Source organism: Arachis duranensis, chromosome 3 (genome assembly GCF_000817695.3).
Source record: "Arachis duranensis cultivar V14167 chromosome 3, aradu.V14167.gnm2.J7QH, whole genome shotgun sequence".
Taxonomy (NCBI): domain Eukaryota; kingdom Viridiplantae; phylum Streptophyta; class Magnoliopsida; order Fabales; family Fabaceae; genus Arachis; species Arachis duranensis.
The window spans coordinates 128,973,879-128,993,751 of record NC_029774.3 but is presented as its reverse complement, the minus strand read 5'-3'; the positions used below and the strand labels follow the sequence as shown (position 1 = coordinate 128,993,751).

At 30.4% G+C, this 19,873-nt stretch overlaps 2 protein-coding genes across 2 annotated transcripts; both read left to right on the top strand.

Annotated features, from left to right (window-relative positions):
- Nucleotides 1-9,137: 9,137 nt before the first annotated feature.
- Nucleotides 9,138-10,411, top strand: LOC107481601 (uncharacterized). Its single transcript, XM_016101871.3, has one exon. It carries the CDS (start codon nucleotides 9,292-9,294, stop codon nucleotides 10,045-10,047), a length of 756 nt encoding a protein of 251 aa, XP_015957357.1. The 5' UTR covers nucleotides 9,138-9,291; the 3' UTR covers nucleotides 10,048-10,411.
- A 367-nt stretch (nucleotides 10,412-10,778) lies between these two features.
- Nucleotides 10,779-13,706, top strand: LOC107481557 (uncharacterized). The gene is made up of 7 exons (XM_021137057.2): nucleotides 10,779-10,802; nucleotides 11,160-11,328; nucleotides 11,864-12,144; nucleotides 12,616-12,699; nucleotides 12,991-13,040; nucleotides 13,144-13,271; nucleotides 13,407-13,706. Exons 1-6 carry the CDS (start codon nucleotides 10,779-10,781, stop codon nucleotides 13,169-13,171), a joined length of 636 nt encoding a protein of 211 aa, XP_020992716.2. The 3' UTR covers nucleotides 13,172-13,271; nucleotides 13,407-13,706.
- The last annotated feature ends 6,167 nt before the right edge of the window (nucleotides 13,707-19,873 follow it).

The following is a 19,873-nucleotide window of genomic DNA, read 5'->3' as shown; positions in this document are numbered from 1 at the left end:
GAGTACTAGTGGAGGCATCGGTGCTTCTCTCACACAGTCGCACCGGCGAAGGTGTCTCCCTCTCTCGCAGCTCTCCCTTTCGTCCCCGACCCTCTCTACAACTGCATCACGTCTCTGTATCCCTCACATACGCAGTGGCGCACTCGTCTCTACCTCTCCTCTTTGACTCTCTCTACGACTGTGTCACCTTTGTCTTCCTCATATTCGCAGTGGCGCACTCATCTCTCCTCTCTCATAACTCGTCTTTGCCTCTCTCGGCAACGGCAAACTATTCTTCTAATAACTAGTAAACTATTTTATTATTTTTTTCTTTTATTTTTCTGTTTGTGAAGGATACATTGATGCTTGAAGATTTTGTTTGATTATTGATTATTGATTCTGTTTGATTACTATATATCACTAATTCTATTTAATTATCTATTTCTTTAGTTTTAAATTTGGGTATTCATCTAATTGTAGATGAAGGTGAAGATGTGATTTTTTAAAGTGTTAGACGAGGTGGTATTTCAATTTTTAAGTAGATTCAAATTTTATTGATTTTGAAGTTGCCAATTGATTTATGTTTTGATTTATATGGATTATATTGTGTATTTAGTTTAAGTGTAGTTTGATTATTTGATATAAATTTATGTGTAAATTATGTGTTTAGATTTTATTGTTGTTATGTTTGAGATTTATTAAATTATTATGGTTAATATTGTAATTTACATGTGTTTGAGATTTAGAGTGATATTATTTTAGGTATTTAAAAAAAAAAAAAAGATTAGTTCACCAACCCGCTAGTATACTTTTTGACAGTATGAGGTAGTAAGTCGAACCAATATTAATTTAGCGAGATAGATCGATCCATCCTGTATTTGAGCGGGCTTTGACAGAGCATGACTTTCTCGTTTCCAAATCCCAAAATCTTTGTGTCTCCATCTTAATTTTCGTCGTAAATAATAACCGTGTCTCATTTTTTTATATATTTTTTCATAAATTTTAAGAAAAAATTTATTTTTTGTCTCTTTATATTCTTATATAAATTTTTTATTTTTTTTATTTGTTAAAATAAAAATCGGACGGTCCGATTTTAACATTAAATTTTTTTTTATTTTCGAAATCACAAATCGGACCGTCCGATTTGTGATTGTTTGTTTAAAAAACAAAACAATGCAAATAAATCGGTGCCTCCAATTTGTGTCATTCCATAACCAAATAAAACACCTCTTTTCTCACACCCTATTATCATACATATTTCTCACTCCCACACAAAAAATCAAAAGCGACGTACGGGTTGTAACTGACTCACCACACTTAGACACTAGTCTTTGGGAGGACATGCCTCCTACTTAGTGTTCTGTTCTCACTTCTCAACAAACTTTTGAGTCTTTCAGTTAACTTAAATCTCAGAATTTGTTTCCCTCTTACTTTCTATATCATATGATCATAAACTCAGACACCACAAATATTATATATCATACATGAAGTTTTATTTATAGAAAAAATATAAATATATATTTAATTATTAAGAAAATATTATCGGGCCAAACTTTTACTACTTGCTTAGTCCAAGTTGGTAATAACTGATGATGTTTTTAGCAACCTTTAGAGAGTAACTTAGTAGATAATGCTCATCTAATTATGAGTTTATGACTAGTCAAAGCTTCATAAAAAATTGAGTCGTCATTGTGTTGGATTAAACTTATCTAACATAAATAAACATAAGTGTTAGTTTGGGTTAATTTATTTGAGTAAAAAAAAAGTATTTTTCATTAAAACTAAAATATTTTTATTAAATTTTAAATAAATTTAGATATATTTTTTTAAAAAAATCAACCATATATAATTTTAAAGGAAAAAAACGAATAAAAGATGTTTTTAGCTATTTAAATATAAAATAATTTTGTTTATAAAAAAATATATTTTAAAAAAATAAATAACTTTTTAAAAGTTAATCTAACCTAAACCTAAATATTATAAGGGATTGTTTAGGTCATTTTTTACGATTTTTTCAAGTGATTTTAAAAAAAAATTAAAAATAAAAATAATTTTATGTTTAAATATCTTATTATTTAACAATTATATTTAGATAAAATAATATAAAAATATTTATTTATTTATTTATTATGTTAAAAATATCTCTTTTTAAGTAAAAAATATATTTAAAAATTTAAATTGTAACTTTTAAAAAAGATATTTTTTATTCTTTTAGTACTTTTACTTTTACTACTAAATATTGTCAAATACACTAAACAAAAAATATTTTTCATAAAATTTGTTTATAGTAAAGTATATTTTTTGTCCTTGAATTTATCAAAATTTTTTAAAATATTCTTAAGTTTTATTTTATTTTAATTTTGTCCCTAAAATTTTCGATTTAGATCAAATATGTTGAGTTTGGAAAACTGAAATGATGATCAAACATTATTAAAATATAAATTAGGAAATTATTAAAATTATTATTAAGTATTTTATTTAATAATTTCTAATAGGTTGTTTGATAATTTTTATTCAAGTGTGCAGGCAAGCAATTTAATTTTATATTGGGCCAAAAGTTAAACAAATACAATTTAATCATGGAACAAATTTAAGCTTTGGACAAAATTAATCAAATCAGGTGGCTGAATGATAAAAAGGAAAGAAATCCAAAATAAGTCCAAATCCATCAAAGCCCATGATGAATTAAAGAAAGAAACCAAAGCTTCCTATAGTCCACAAGTCTCTCATTGGAAAGTCTTCATGACATGGTTACTGGAACCCAAATTTCAATTCAATTAAATTCATTCCTTGGTAATCAAAAAGTCTAAAACCTGACTCCATGTATTGGTAACAGGAAGTGAAAATTAAACTTAATTTAATTTCTTAGTCACAGGAAGTGAGAATTCAATTCACTTTAATGTAATTAAAAGTTTCCACTAAAAACTTTTTTCTTTCTCTCTTCTCTCTCTTTCGGTCAAATTACATCATCTTCCAAGAATCAGAGAAAGAAAATAAAATACACAGAAAGTGGGTTATGACCAAAGGCCACAAGCTCCATACGAAAGTTATTATCTCTTCTCTCTCTCCTGTCTCTTGTTTCTGTCAAATCACTCTTTCATAGAAGAAGAAAAAATAGAAAATACAGAAAAAAGAAGATTATTTTTACAGAAGAAAAGATTTGGAGAAAGACTTTAAAATTTTGTTGTCATGAAAGGAAAGAAAGGTATCGGTTCATAAAGCAAATCTATCTTAAACGCACAGCAAAGATTCATTTTCATTTTTGTGAAGAAGATAGCGTCTGAGTCCAAGTTGGAAGAAGCAAAAATGAAAAGTTTGAAGCTAGCATGGGTCAGATGCTCATCAACGATTAGAATCAAGACTTGGAGTCAAAGCAAAGTTCAACGGCTCATATTCAAGATGTATGAAGAAAAATGTTGAAAGAGAAGATTGAAGGTAGGGTTGCATGTTTGATTTAGTTACTGCTTCTACCCTCTCTCTCTCTCCTTTGTCACGCCGCTGCTGCATGTGTATTGGGAGAAGAGAACCAACATGTGTTGAAGAAGTTTTCAATCTTGAAAACTTCCCTTTCTATAATAAAGGTGAAAGGTAAGGGTTGAGATCAAGGAGTGATAACACACGTTTGTGTTTCCATAACTCTTTGAGCTATTTATTCTTCTCCTTCATGACTTTCATTAAATATTTCTTTTTCTCAGTTAGTCTATCTGTGTTTCATTGGTAAAAGACAAAATGTGAGATTTTGTAAGAAAACGCCAACGAGTAAAAAAAGACAGAGAGTTAAAGAAAAAGTCATAGTTAACTCAGAAATTTATTGTATGAATTTCTATTTTGTTGTCATGATCCTAAGGAGATTTCCTTACAAGTTGGGTTAGCACTTTGTGATTGAAAGCTTGATAGGAGTCCAAGTCAAGTTCAGACTTGGGGATAGAATCTGGATTTGTCCCAGATAAGATTTGGTAGATCCTAGGAAAGAATTGGTGTTTGTAATCTGATTATTATAGTAAAATTCCATCACTGTTGTGAGGGAGACTGGATGTAGGCTGCATTGCACTTAACAGCTGAACCATGATACATTTGGGTGTGATTCTCTCTTTCTCTTCTACTCCTATTCTATTTCTGTTGCGTTGGAGACAAAAATAAAAAATATCTCCTAACCCGTTACGAGACGAAAAGAAAATGTCTCTTGACTTGTTATGAGATAAAAACAGAAATATCTCCTGAAGTTCCTTTAAAATATCAGAGATTGAGATTCAGCGAAAAAGGGGGCTAAGATTCAACCCCCTTCTCTTAGACATTGATTACCATCAAAATATACCAATGACAGCTAAATTTTTAGAAAGTTTAGGACTAATCCAATAATAATGCATGTTAATTATGTTTAGTTTACTTCAGTTAAAGATTGTTCTTGTGAAATTGTTCCTAAATTTTTAAAAAAATTAGCCGTCAAGAATATATTTGGTGCAATTTGAAAATTTTTTGGACAAAATTAAAATAAAATAAAATTTAAGAATATTTTAAAACTTTTAACAAATTTTAAAAACAAAAATATTTTATTAAAAAAAAATTCTAATAACTAATGAAAAATATTTTTTTTCTTACGACTTAATAGTATCCAACCAAATTTTAAATAGGTCAAATTATTGAGATAAATACAACTTTTATAGATATTTATAGAAGAAAATGTTTAATATTGGATATGATCCGGATTTTACTTAATGAAAATGAGAAGTATGTTAGCATAGTATTACTTAAGGCTGGAACATAATGCTTTCGTTTTTATATTAAGTCCTCAATCTTAGATATCTTCTGAAATTTTATTATTTGCATCAATTATCGCCATTAAAATGAAAAATTAAAGAGTGAGGCTGCAACTTTTGCTTTTCGAATTGTATTAAGTAGTTATGAGTACTATTTTTAGCAAGAGAAGGTTAAAAATCGTAGTAAAATGCAAAATGAATTGGAAAATAGGTGATAAAAATTTGCGTGCATGAATTCTTGAAGAGAGACATTTAAATAGAGTTCAGTATGATTTTGATTCCTAACATAGAGGTGGAAAATTTATTTTATTTCTAACCTTTTTTTTGCTATAAAATAGTCCCAAAAATTTAACTTAGTTATAAAGTTGTCATTCAGACCAAAATGACTTTCCCTTTCTTCTCAAAAATCAAGCACAAGAAGAAACAGAACCAAAAATAACAACAACAATGAATCAACAATGTAATAAAGCAGAAATAGGAGTAGGAGTAGAACAACAACAACAACGAAACAATATAATCAATCAGAAGCAGAAATAACCAGAAGCAACAATAATAAAAAATCAACAACATAATAGAAGTAAAAGCAAAATGAAAGCAGAAGCAGAAGCCGACGAGCACTACAAGAAAATAGTGTTATTTTGACACTTTATTTTTTAACACCATAATTAAATGTCAAAATTAATATATATTTTTGACAAATATCACAAATGTCAAATTTTTTATATTTTCTTGACGAAAAATTTGACCGTAGAAAATTACTCCTCAATTTTGACACTCATTTGTTTTCAATTTACTCTACTATTTTTTTCTTCTTTGGGCTCTGTTAATTTTGACATCACACTGCTCTCAGTTTAGGATTATACTACTCATTCTTTATCTTCAAAATCTCAATTTTTTCTTTAGTTTCAAGATCACATCTCATTCTTTGTTAAAATTTTTTGTTGAGAATATTTTATAGTCAATAAGTGTCAAAATAAATAGTATTTTTGACAATTAATAAGTATCACATAAAATATGTTCTCAAAATTTTCTAACAAATTATTTTTGACAGCCAATATTTATCAAAATAAGATTTAAATTTTTTTCACAACGCTTATATGTTAAAAGTATTATTTTTGACAAAACTTTTGTTAACATATTTTCATAGTTAAAATAGTATCAAAATTTATTTTTTTGATAAATTTTAAATTTTTTTTTACATATTATAATTCTCAAAAATAATTTATATTGTTGTACTGAAAGTTGAAGAGTTGTACAAATTGCTTATATGTGGTGAAAAGCCACCCGAAATTGCCATCACAGCCATCACAGTGCCGATCCGCCATCACACTGCCGCAACCCTTTTCTTTTTTTCTCTTCGCGCTACCTTAGTGCCACCGTCACATCGCGACTTCTTCTCCTCCCTCGACTCACCACCGAAGCCTTCCCCTGTTCTTGCCTCGAACTAGAACCCACTGCCATCGAGCACTTTCGCCGAGCCCAGAGGAGCAGCGGCGAGATCTAGCCACTGAACGACGACGAGCAACAATAGCCCTGTTCTTGTCTCGAACCAAAATCCACTGCCATCGAACACCTCTGCCGAACCTAGAGGAGCAGCGGCGAGATCCAACCACCAAACAACGATGAGCAGCGAGATCCTTCCCCCTTTCTCCCTTTCCAGTTTCTCCCTTATTCAATGTTTTTGTTTTTATTTTTATTTTTATTTTTTTATAGTTAGGGGTATTTTTGAAATAAAAATTAAAAATTTGATAAAAATAACGATTTTAAAATTAAGTTAAACCTTTGAAATTATTTTGTAGTAAAAAAAAGGTCGAAAACGAAATAAATTTTTAGCCTCTATTAGAAGACCAACATTATACTTAATTCATCCAGGTACTATTTATTGATTTTGATAAGCATGTTCTCATGGCTGAAGACAATTCATCATCATGTGTTGTCACAAAAAAAAAAATTGCAATTGATAAAAAATTAAAAATTGTTAATAGAGTTTGAAAAATTTAAAAAATATCATATTTTTTGAGACTAATTTGATTATTAATTTAAATATATTTTTTGGGTCATTAATCATGTAAATATTTTGATTTCTTAACCGATAAAGGATTAGTAATTTAAACTCCATTGAAAGGTTTGTCCATAAATTATTGTATAAACTAAATTTGAATATGCAATAACAATAATCTAGATGGACTCAAAATTCAACTAAAATTATTATCAAAAGCCAGACAGAATAAACAATTTCAAAATAGCTCCCAACAAACCCAAAATTACAGGAGGCCCACAAGCTCTATCTATAACAGTCCAATTTCACAGATTTTTGCGACACGCCTATTAAGAATCACTGGTTTTTGTTTTGTTTTCTCATATTAATCCAAATAAATTTCACTGGTGTCTCTCCATGGTTATCTGGCATATACATTGAAGCTCCAAAAATAGAAAGGTAGTGCACATGAAAAAAAATAGTGCAAATTACAGAAATAAAAAAAGAAGATATAGAACTAATTTGGACTAGTCGAGAGTTCGAATCCCGCAGCAACCCATATGGACAGATGAATAAATCTTTTTTAACGTGTCTTTTGGTGTTTAGCCGTGTTTCAAAAAATAAAAAAATAAAATCCTTTTTAAAGAGTGTAAAACTTTTTCATGATGAAGAAAAAGTGAAAAGAGAATTGTTGGCTCTGACCAAACAAATAAAATAAAAGCCATTGAAAGAACATAACTATAATTTATAGAAAGAAATTAAAGTTTAAGGGGGTGATTGCCCCTTGCCATGAATGAGGCTCCGCCCCCTTGCTTGACCTTAGTTATGTATGTCTTTTTTAACGTAAGCTATTGTAAATAGGAGTGACAATATACACCTTACTCATCCCGATTCGATTTTATTTGATCTGGTAGGATTGCTAATTCGATCCACAGCGAATAAGATATGGTGCGGATAGAATTTTTGTGCGGTTCAGATATGGTGCGGATTGAGCTTCTACCTTATTTGACCAATCAGTATATCTTATATATGTATATGTTATATACTTATATAAAATTATATTTTAAATGAATGTTAAATCAAAGACCTTTTTACTAAATATAAAAAATTCATAGCTACTAAAAAAAGATTATTTAATATTTCTTTTACATAAAGGTTAGTTATATTTTAAATTATCGTTAACTTTTATAATAATATTGCATCTTTTTTGTAACTCACAGATAAAGTTGGATACCTACAAGTTAAAAACGGATAGAGTTAAAGTTGAAATATTTTTAATTCGCGAATAGATTAGAATTGAATTTATATAAAAATATAAACCTGCAGTAAGATTAGGGAGGACTCTAAACCCTACCGTATTCTATTTATTGCCATCCCTACTTGTCAAACATGCATTTTTAACTATCCATTTAAAAGGTGTGACCTAGCTAAGTAAGAAATGTGACATAACAAGATCATGCGAAAGTTCAACACGAGAGCGAGACCATTTCCATCTTATTCTGCTTTTGGTAATAATAAAAATAAAAAAATTTAGCTCCGGACGTGTGTATGAATTCATTATGAATTTGGCTTTGGCTTTGGCCTTTCGCTATGGTGACTGCGCTGCAACTCATTGGACATGTAACTATCGCTGTTCTTGCTCGCTCAACTAAATTCTGTTAATTGGTAGATACAAGTGAGTCTAATAAACTCACGTGATCAGTCAGTCCTATCAAGAATAAGGCTTGTATACCTTAATTATGTTAACCTCTCTCTATATATATACTTATGGCATTATAATTTCTTTAATTTGAATGGACGCAGAAGAATGAGTGCATGCATGTATATTTTTGACTTGATCCTCACTTCTCCTAACTCCCTACAATCATGGCTTTGTCCAGCTTGCTTGTCACATAATTAATTTGCCGCCTCAGCACTGGACCCATTAATAATACTTTATTAAATTCCCTTTTCCTTTTCTATACTATCAGGTGTAAGCTAGGACACTTTGTCATTAACTCTAAAATCCATCCATGGTCCAGCATTCTCTTTTCGTTTCTTTCTTTTTTCTTTAAAAAAAAAGGTCAAAATAGGCTGGTTAGTTGATAATAACAAAACTTGCAAAAAGCAACAGTAAAAGCGAAGCAACAACGCCACCGTGATTCACTGCATGCGCACTACCCTCCACGCCCGCATTTCTTCGTCATAATGAACGGCGGATTTATCATATATGTTTTTCACATCTAGAAACAGCCAGCCGATATGAGTGATAGAATAAAGACGGTATGGATTATGGATCGGATTTCACTCTTTTACTAATTAAAATGATAAATAAATAGTCTTTTAAATCAAAGGAAAAATAATTTTAGAATATGTGGATAATTGAGAGAATAAAAAAGAATAGAATCTTAATAAAGAAACAATAATGCATGAGTCGTTTACAATATCCATAGTTAGTTCCGTTGGTTTGGCTTTATTTCTTGTTTCTTTCTTTGGTTCTTACCTATAACATCTCTCTCTGGTTTTCAAAATTCAGTGCCCCTCCAATCCCATGTCAAACACCAAAAATAGAAGAAACATCAAATACCAACCAAAGACATGAAAATCGCATCCGCCAATTCATTCATCCTCAGGTGCTTCCTCGTCTCCCTCTTCCTCTCCCTCCCCTTCCTCCTCCTCCTCCACCTCTTCTCCCAACCACAACCCCGCCACCCTCCTCCCTCCTCCACCTCCATCACCACCATCACCACCGCCGCCGGCCTCAAAATCAGACCCGGTTACACCTCCTACGACGCCTACATACAGCACCAGCTCAACAAGACCCTCAACCCTAAGCTCCGGAAAGTATGGACCACGCGCGATTGGAACCGCAAGATCCCCGTCTTCGCGCGCTTCTTCCAAGAACTGAAGGACAAACACCTTCTCCACAACGCCTCCAAGGCTCTCTGCATCGGCGCGCGCGTCGGCCAGGAGGTCGAGGCCTTGCGGCGCGTGGGAGTCACCGACTCCATCGGGATAGATCTTGTTCCTTTCCCTCCCCTCGTTGTAAAAGGCGATTTCCATAACCAACCCTTTGATAACGACACCTTCGATTTTGAATTCTCCAACGTCTTCGACCACGCTCTCTACCCTCACAAATTCGTTGCAGAGATTGAGCGCACGCTCAAGCCCAACGGTATCTGCGTCCTCCACGTGGCACTCTCTCGCCGCGCCGATAAGTATTCCGCCAACGACCTCTTCAGCGTGCAGCCTCTCGTGGAGTTGTTCAAGAACTCACGCCTCCTTCAAGTTCGCAACGTCGATGGCTTCGGCTTGGACACTGAGGTCGTCTTTCGCAAGAAAATCAAACAATAACAAATTCTCATCCATAACCAACATTTTGTAATACCTTCTTCGTCTCTATATCTTTCTTTTCTTTTTTCTCAGTTACACGTGAATTTTGTAATTTTTTTGTTTAATAAGCTTAAAATTACTTTTGTTCTTTGGAGGAGAGTGTTAGTGGTGGCGGTGGTGGTGATGATGAAGAATGTGGAATTTGAGGCTAATGGCATGGGTTATTATTGCAACGTAGTAACTGTGCATTTGGTTAGGTGACGACATAGATTGATAGATAGATAAGATGGCACTTTGCTTAAACTACACATTTAGTTGCGCTCTGTGTACAACATTTTGAGCACTTTGGGAAATCTCATCTTTCCGTGTAGGAATATAATTGGATATTTCGATTCTATAACGTATAACTGTTTATACCCTTCAGTTGTTTTCAGTTTGTTTTTTTTTTTTTTTTATATTAAGTTGAGCATGTTAATTTTAATAATTAATTTTTATTTTTGTACTACTAAGTGTACAGCTAATATTATTGATTAACTTATTATTGCAGAGACTTAGGAGGAACAACACGTACGTATTGCGTTTACTTTTAATTCCATTCACTCTGCACTGGAGATAGAATTAAATTAAACTAGTTTAATAATATTTTTGAGTAAGATAGAGTTAGTCTTATATGGAATATCCCCTCCATCACCAGCAAGTCAACCAAGACATTCACGGTTCGTGATACACGTTCTCTTTTCATGTATGCGACAATGAGCGATGATGGTATTATAAAGGTTTAATTATTCTGTTGATTTTTATAGTTTTGTAAAATTTTTAATTGAATTTTATATTTTTTTTTAATTAAATTTTTATACGTTAATTTTTTTAATTCAGTCATTACTGTCATAAAACCGTTTGAAATAACAGAATATTTTATTAAAAAATCAAATATTCTCATAATTTAATAAAAAAATTTAATTAAAAACACTTCTATTTTTATAAAATACAAAATTATCTTTTATATTTTTGTCCCCAAAATTAGAGAACTCTAACTATTCCTAGGTTATTCTCCTAAGTTTTCAATTGGATTTCTCTTCCGTTGTACTCTGCTGGCGTCTTCCAAGGCGTCGTCGTCGTCCGTCGCTGGGTAGTCGTCGTCCCTCTGCGTCGCCCACAGATGCTCTGTTCTCCTCCGCTCATCCGCCTTGCCTATTGCATCCCCTCGTCCCGCCTTGCCTCACCGCGCCTCGCAGTGCCTTGCCTCAAATCGCCGCTCCTTGACTCTGCGTTTTGCTGTCTGGACTGGTTCTGCAACAACAGGTGATGATAGAATTTTGTTTTAGTTTTTTAGCATTGGATAATAATTCTTCTCAATAATGTCTTCTTCCCACTACACTAAGAACGGGAGAAATGTTATGCTTAAAATAACTAGTAGTCAAACGGCATCCTCTCCCGATTCTAATGCTTCAGGTTCAATGTTGAGAAATCTTAATTGTTAAATACCTCTAATTTTGCTTATGCTTATTTTTTGTTGCTACTTGTATATAATTTGACTTTATTTTATTAGGTAACCAGCATTCTGAATGACAAAGAGAATCAATTGATCTAATTGTGAAGTTTAGTTTACTAAAATTAGTTTTGATTGTGCTAAAAAAATTTTATTATGAGTTCTGATTATGTATTTTATCTGTAATTAATTGATTATGTTAGAAATAAGGAAAGAGGTGAGATTGGAGATAAGGTGTTTGATTAAATGCCTTTGAGAGAGTTGAATTGATTATGAGTTTTGATTATGTATGTTATCTATAATTAATTGATTATGAGTTTAATTGATCATTGTTATAGAGGCATACAGGTTCTACTTGTAAAAGTTTGGGCTGCAATCCTCAAGGCATTGCTGCTAACAGGCTTCGATGCTTGGTTCCGCAATACCGAAGATCGGTGGTAAAAGCAAAGACCTCAGATACAACTGAATGTGCTGCTATGGTTAATACCAATTTTCGGAGAGACTTTCTTGGATTGATTTTGGGAATCTCAAGCCTCTTTGTTGGTTCATTGGAAGCCAAAGGAGCTGCTTTGCCCCCGAAAGATAAGCCGAAACTATGTGATGAAGCTTGTGAGAAGGAGCTTGAAAATGTATGGTGAGAATACATTGTTTCCTTCTCTGTTTCTTTTTTTTTTTCTCTGCTAAGACATTACAATTGGTTGTTGTAAATTGCTAATAATACTTTGATATTTGATGTAATTGCATTGCATCTCCTGTTTCTACTAATGTTAGTCAGCACCTTTCTCAAATGTTAGTTATTTTTTAAGAGAAATTCTTCAAATAAATCTTAAAAATTTAAAGCATTATTAGTATCTAAGTTATTCTTTCTTGATAATAGAATCTATCATTCTTAAAGGAATAGCAGACATTCTTATATTTTCAAAGAATTTGTGCACCATGCAAAGAATCTGTTAATAACCAATCTATGTGATTGCCCTTAAGTTTTAATATTCACATTTTTAAGACCCTTGATCGATGACCACCATGGTATCAATGGATTTTACTTGGAATATCCATAGCTAAATGACTAATGTTGACTTTGAACATTTTATGCAATGAAGGTGCCTATGGTAACTACTGAATCAGGTTTGCAATATAAGGATATTAAAGTTGGACAAGGTCCTAGTCCCCCAGTTGGATTTCAGGTGTGAAATTTTTTTCTAATTTGTTCAGTTCTTTTTTATATGCAATACGAGATAGATAATATCTATTCTGCTCGAAGTTAACCGTTGAAAAAGAAAATATAGAACTAGAACACTTTCGCATTTTAAGCAACATGTAAGACATGTAGACAATAGTTTTGTCATGCTGTGTCTCTCTGTATCTCTGTCTCAGTGTAATCAAACATATTTGTATCTAACAAAATGCAACTTCATTTTTATACGCACTCCTTTGGTAATATACCTTGTGTAATGTAACTGTAATTGTAATTACAGGTAGCAGCTAATTATGTAGCAATGATTCCTTCCGAACAAGTATTTGATAGGTAAATCTACTGATGACAAAACTATATCAATCTCAACTCATCTTCATGAATTCCAATATTTAGAATGATGTTTCTTCTCGTGTTTTGTCTGAACCTCATCCAGGAAAAGAAGCGAAAGATTAATGCATTAAAAGAAGAGGAAAGAGCTCGAGAAGGAGAGAGCGAAGGATGAACTTCTGACGAGAAAGCGCCAAATAGAGGAAAGACGAGTGAGATACCGTGCGCAATGTGGTATGAATTAAGATTGGGCTGCAATGTGGCATGAATACACTATTTTCAATTAAGATTTAAATGTTTCTTGTTTAGTTTAAAAATCTGTTCTCTATCTTTGTTTCAGAATGCTTTGGTGTTGCTTTGTGATTGTAGGTGGTCCAAAAGCAGCATGTGCTGGTTGTGTTGGCTTTGCGGCATTTTCAGTCGTTATAGAGAAGTTCTTAGACAGGCATGAGTAATTACCTATTGAATTGAAGTCACCCAATTTTACATTCATTAGGCATAGCATGGATTTTTATAGTGATAATCTTTTGCCCATTTACTAAAAGGCACATACAAAATTGTAGTATTTTATTTTACATCGATTATTATTTATTTGTATACAATATCAATTGGTGGATGCATTCCTCCAATTCCAAACTAGATAAGTATGCTCTTAAGTATTAATGTAAAGTTTATTATGTAAACTGGATGCATTATCATAATGAATACTTTGAAGAATGAAAACTGAATTTTATATATGCTTATTACTATTATTTCTATTTCATTTTATCCATTCTTTTTTTTAGGTTCTTAAGATAAGGTATTTTGAAAGTCGAAAAAAAAGAGAAAGTATTTTTGGTACAATTTGTATATAAATAAGCAAAAGAATGATAGTGACAAAATAAAAGGGATTATAGGAATATTTTTCATGTCTTAGAATAATTGAATAGGAATATCTTTCATTGAATATTTATAGTTTCACCGAATTTTCAATTAAGTCCCTATATTTTTTTCTTTTTAATTAGGTCGCTAAGGGTATAAAAGTAATTTCACAATTCATTAACATTTTTTTGACGTTTAACGTTAATAGGGACTAAATTGAAAAAAAATTAACGTATAGGGACCCAATTAAAAGGAAAAAAAGTATAGGGACCTAATTGAAAATTTTGCGAAACTATATGGACCAACAAAGTAATTAAACCTATTATAAATTCAGAAATGTTAGTTGTTTTTTTTATTTTTAGTCTTTAGTCAATTTTTAAAAAATTATTATTATTTAATTAATTTAAATATTTATTTTTATGTCTTAATTGTTTAAAAAATTAAGAGAGTTATTTATTTTTATTTTTTTCTCTTGTAAAAAATTGAATAAAAGATAATATTTTAAAAATGTGTAATTGTATCAAAATTTGATAATTTAAAATGGAGATAAATTGAACATCTAAAATACGAACAAAATATAATAGTGATAAACATTTTTTAATTATAATACATTTATATATGACACAAATGGTAAAATTTTTCTTTTTTTATATGTAGTGTTTATTTTGTTGTAATGAAAGTGTAAAATCGTCAATTTAAATTCAGAGATTTAAATAATTTTTAAGTATTATGTTTAAAATTAGTTATATTTGTTAATGCAGTAATATCATATAAATATAATTGAAAGAAAATGTTAAGAAATATATATATTTTTATTAATATTAATCAATATTTTAGTTAACATTTTATTTATATTTATATATTGTTATATATTAGGAGGGGATGCTACGGTAAAGTTGTTAATTTCATCTTTTTGTAAAGACGTTTTTTATTTTGTGGTTGATATTGATTTAAAAGTGTATTATTAAAAGTGTTGCTTAAAGAGAAAGTGTTACCCTTGATTGTTAACTTGGTTCTGATACCAATTTTTCAATTTCGATTTTTCTTTTAATTCTTCTTTCGAAATGTCTACTATCTCTACATATTTTGTTTCGAATAAATTTATAATTTGTATAGATTCAATTAGTGGTACTTTATTTAAAGGATTTTTATAAAAATAATTTGCAACTTCATAATCTAGAGTATTAACCATTTCTGTAATTTCTCTTGTATTTGTTAAATGATTATTTATTACTAGTCCTTGACGTATATTTATAATTTTGATTTCATATTTATAGTTTTTTAACTCTGTTCTAATTTCTATCATAATTATAATATTCTTTTTTACATGGATTATTATAAAATCTTTTATCTGTTTATAATTTCTTAAATCCTCAAAAACTTCTTTTATTTCTACACTTTCTCTTATTTCTAATTATCTTTCTAGTTTTTCAATTCTCCATTTTTTTCAACAGTTTTAATTCTTTTAAATCATAATATGGTTTTTCAGGCATTTATAAATTTCCTAGATTTAATTTTAACTTGTTTATATTTATTCTTATATCTATCCTTTTTATTATAAGGTCATCAATTTCGATCTGAAGATTATTTAATTTTTTTTATACTCCTCTATTTTATTTTTTAATTTTTTTGCTCTTTTCCTTTTTATTTTATTTTCTGGTTTTTCAATCTTTTTATGCCTTATAAATTAGGCAATCTTATTATAATTCCTAAAATAGTGTTGTTTATCATTATTTATTTTAGAATTTCTGCAAACTCTATCATTGATTCATCACTATTTTTCAGAGATTCTATTAATTTTTCTAGCTCTTCAACTTCTTTTTTTAACTTGTTATAGATTATTTTTAGAGCTTTAAATGCTCTTTGATTTATTTCAGAAAACTGCAAATATTTCAAATGATTCTCTCTTTCAAAGAGCTCTTGTTTCTTATCTTGATAAGTTACATATATTTCTTCCTTATTTATTGTCATAATTTGGTATTTAGGGTTTCATTTAATTTTTCGACCTTTTTTGTTAATTCTTTTATTTCAGAGTTTTCTTCTTTAATTTTTAATTTAGATAAACTTAAAGGACTATTGATTTTAGATTCTCTTATTTGAAAATTTGATGAAACCGATCTTTTTTATGGTTCTTTTAACAATAGAACTGTGTTTTCAATAGCTTTGTATTTTGGTATTTCTGTTTTACAATTTTCTGAAGTAATTCATCAACATAAATTCTTTCTCTATTTTTAAATATTATACTATGATGGTTATTTGTTAAAGCATAATTTATTGCATATGTAATTGAAAATGGTTCATCATCTTGTTCCATTAAACTTTTTCTATAAAATTTATAAGTTAAACTTATAGATCTACCAAGATTTTCAGTTGATAAAGGTATAGCATATCCAAGATGGGCATTAAATTTAACATTTACGTTTGCCAAATTTCCATGAACAATTTCAATTATTTGATCTATTAGGTCATCAGTAATTCTTTTGTCACAGATTGCTAAGCTTATTGGTGAATTAATTCCTTTCATATATGTAGATTTGATTAAAACTTGTATGGTACTAATATGAATCCATCCAATTTTATATCTTTTCTGTTGATCCTTAATTTTCTCAATCTGTTTACTTAATTCTTCATCATTTATCAAAGCTATTTCAAGTTCTCTATTAGCAGATTTTATTTTTACAGGGGCTTCAAGTTGAATTTTTCCATAGTATATTATATTTTTTCTATTAAAAACTTCTTTTAAAAGACTTTGTTTATTAAAATTTTCATTTGATTTGAGATTTAGCTCTGTTTTTAGAACAACCTATTTTTCATTATCTAATAAAGCAGTTAATTTATAATAATCAGATTCTTCCGTTAATTCTAAGCTTTCTAAATAATTCATAACTAAGAAATTAGGACAAAGACGTACCTTTCAGAAAAAAAATTTCCTTTATTTAGTATATTTTACATAATGTGTTTTTATCTCCAGAGGGGAGATTGTAGATATTAACTCCAGAGGGGAGTTTAAAACTATTTTTTCCTAAGGGAATTCTTTTGTCAGACTACAGAATCGCCTCGACAGCTTCCTCCTTGCTCTCCTAGCATATGAGTACTCTTAGTCTTCTGCTTTCTGTTTTTTGATCCTTTCTACAATTGCCTAAGCAATCTATTTATAATGGTTGGGTCTGATGGACAATTCCCATCCTTACCCTTCTTATGATGTCATTGCTTACGTCATTGTTTATTATCTTGCACCAGCTACATTGTTGGTGCTCTATGACCTAAGCGCTTACATCATTATGCAATAATATTGAGGGATGCTTCAGATGCACTGTCCTCTTCTTTTATCATGTGGGTGGATGCACTGTTCTCTTTTTTTATCATGTGGGTGGATTCCATTTCATTATTGCTTCCTTCAGATATTTTCGAGACACATAGCTGGCACTTGTGGTCTTCTCTGTCTTTTATCAAATAGCAGAGATTCCTTGTTATCCCTTCAGGGAGCTTTTCTAAGAGTCTGGATAGATTATAGAATGCAGATTCAAATTCCACCAAGAGTCTCATCTCTCTTTCTTCAATTTCATTTCTTTTACTGGACACAAGCTGAGTATTTCTGCTTTTATAATTAATTCTTGTGTGAGATTTTCTTGTTATTTTTTGAGTTCTTTCAAAAACCCTTGCTAATGTGCCGGCTAGTCTTCCTTCATGACTGTAGATTGTTAAATCTTGAATTTGATCAATTGGTTGAAAGTTTCCTGGGAAGACGGACATGAATATTACTTGGTGTGCTGGAACTAAGCATTCTTCTTCTTCATTAAAAATAGGTTGACTATTTGTAAATTTTAGGGATATATCCCTTGGATTTACATTGTCAATCATATTTTTAAATCTCTTTACTGCATCAACGAATCCTGCAGGAAACTCACTAATAAGTTTTAGATCATTAAAAATTAAAATTGTATCAATTAATCCATATTGGAAAAATTGATAAGTGTCAGATGAAAAAGCCTCTGGAAAAATAACCAGCTTTGTTAGCTGTTCTTTGACAATAGGATAGTATCCCAAGCTTGCCCTTTTTTCTTCAATCCAATTCAGGACGATATTAAGGGTTTCCCTGAGATTTGATATACAGACCCTTTTCTTTTCCTTGATTTCAGCCCTTGTAGGAATGTTTCTCATTATTTCTGTTCTCTGGGCTTGAATCGAAGCTTTATCTGCTCTTTTTAGGGTTTGTTCTGGATGAAGAGCTTCATATTCCCTGAAGGATTCCTTTGCCTATTCTAGTGTTGAAAATCCTCCTTTATGAACTATCTTTGATTGATGTGTGAATGGTGCTGCTTTTTCCCAGGCATCATATACTCCTTTCATGGGGCCATTATAAATCACATAATATTTTTTGTCTTGTGTGAATTTTTTAATAATTTCTGCAATTGTTTTATTTTATGAAATTTTTTCTTCACCTGGTTTGTCCACCATGCTTAGCTGGCTGAACTCTGATGGTTTTACTTGTTGTGTTGATTTCATTGTTTCAATGGCCTTCTTGAGGGATTGGATCTGTGTCCTTATTTGCTGACAATGCTTGCATTCTTCGAGTTCTTGCTGATATTTTTGAATTTCTTGATTTAATGCGTTGTATACGAACTACATTCTCTTGTTAATGTATCTGCAATAATATTTTTGTCACCCTTAATATATTCAATTTTTATTGGATATTGTAACAAAAATAATTGTCATCTTACCAATCGCCCATGATTATAATCAACTTTTAAATTGTATCGAATGAAACCTGTTAGGTAACTTGAATCTGTTCTTAATGTAAATTCTTTGGGTAGTAAATCATTTTTTCATTTTTTAAGAGATTTAATTGCTGCTATAGTTTCCTTTTCATGAGTAGTGTATCTCTATTCTGTTGGAGTAAAAGTCTCTAAAATATACATGCAAAGTAATTCTTTTGGGGAATATTTAGAATCTAGTGATTCTTTTTCTTGTTCCAAACTTTTTATAGCTTTCTTAGCTTTTAGACATCCTGACCAGGTTATGTCTGAAGCATCTATTTCTACTATTAAGTAGTCGTTTTCTACTGGAATATAAAGTTTCGGAAGCTTTTCACATAATACTTTGATTTTTTGAATTCGCATACTGTCTTTTTCTTCCCATTTCCATTCTTTTTTAGTACTTATTTTTGGAAATAAGTTTTTAGTGTATTATGTTGTATTCTTTAAAAATCCTTGATTAGAAATATAATTTATACACCCTAAAAATCTTTGTAATTATTTTCTATCTTCTATTTTATTAGGGAATAAACTTACCTTTTCTAAAATATTTGGTTGAAGTTTTAGTTTTCCTTGAGTGGATAAAATTAACCCAAGAAACTCTATTTTTTATCTTGCAATTTTTGCTTTCTTTTTGCTAAGAACTAATCCTTTTTCTTTACATCTTTCTAAAACTATTAATAATTTTTGAAGATGATCTTCTTTATCCTGTTTTGTAAAAATTAATATATCATCAATGTAAACTAAAATAAATTCATTTAACTCTTTTAGATTTTCTTCCATAAATCTTTGATAGATACCTGGGGCTTGTTTTAATCCGAATGGTAAAACATTCCATTCATAAAGCAACACACTTGTTGATTCTTTTGTTGGGCAAGTAAAAGCAGTTAATTTATTTGTTTCTTCGTCTAAACGAAGTTGCCAATATCCTGATTTTGCATCAAGAGATGAAAACCAAGTTACTCCTTTGATTTTTTCCAAAATAGAATCTTTTCTTGGAAGTTTATGAGCATCACCAACAGTTGCTTCATTCATTTTCTTATAATTAATTACCATTCTTCGTTTTCCCCTTTTAATTTCATTATTGTTTTCGACATAAAAGGTTGGAGCCGCATGAGGACTTTTGCTTAATCTTACAATTCCTTTTTCCAAAAGATCTTTACATTCTAATGAGAACTCTTCTCTATCTCTTGCGGAATAAGGAATTTTATTTGGAACATT

What these genes read in the sequence shown, in the direction of transcription:
- LOC107481601 (XM_016101871.3), top strand. Translation starts at nt 9,292, where the DNA reads ATGAAAATCGCATCCGCCAATTCATTCATCCTCAGGTGCTTCCTCGTC.
- LOC107481557 (XM_021137057.2), top strand. Translation starts at nt 10,779, where the DNA reads ATGAGCGATGATGGTATTATAAAG. An exon ending in GACTGGTTCTGCAACAACAG is followed by an intron (nt 11,329 to 11,863) that starts GTGATGATAGAA and finishes AGAGGCATACAG; the next exon opens with GTTCTACTTGTAAAAGTTTG. An exon ending in TCCGAACAAGTATTTGATAG is followed by an intron (nt 13,041 to 13,143) that starts GTAAATCTACTG and finishes AACCTCATCCAG; the next exon opens with GAAAAGAAGCGAAAGATTAA.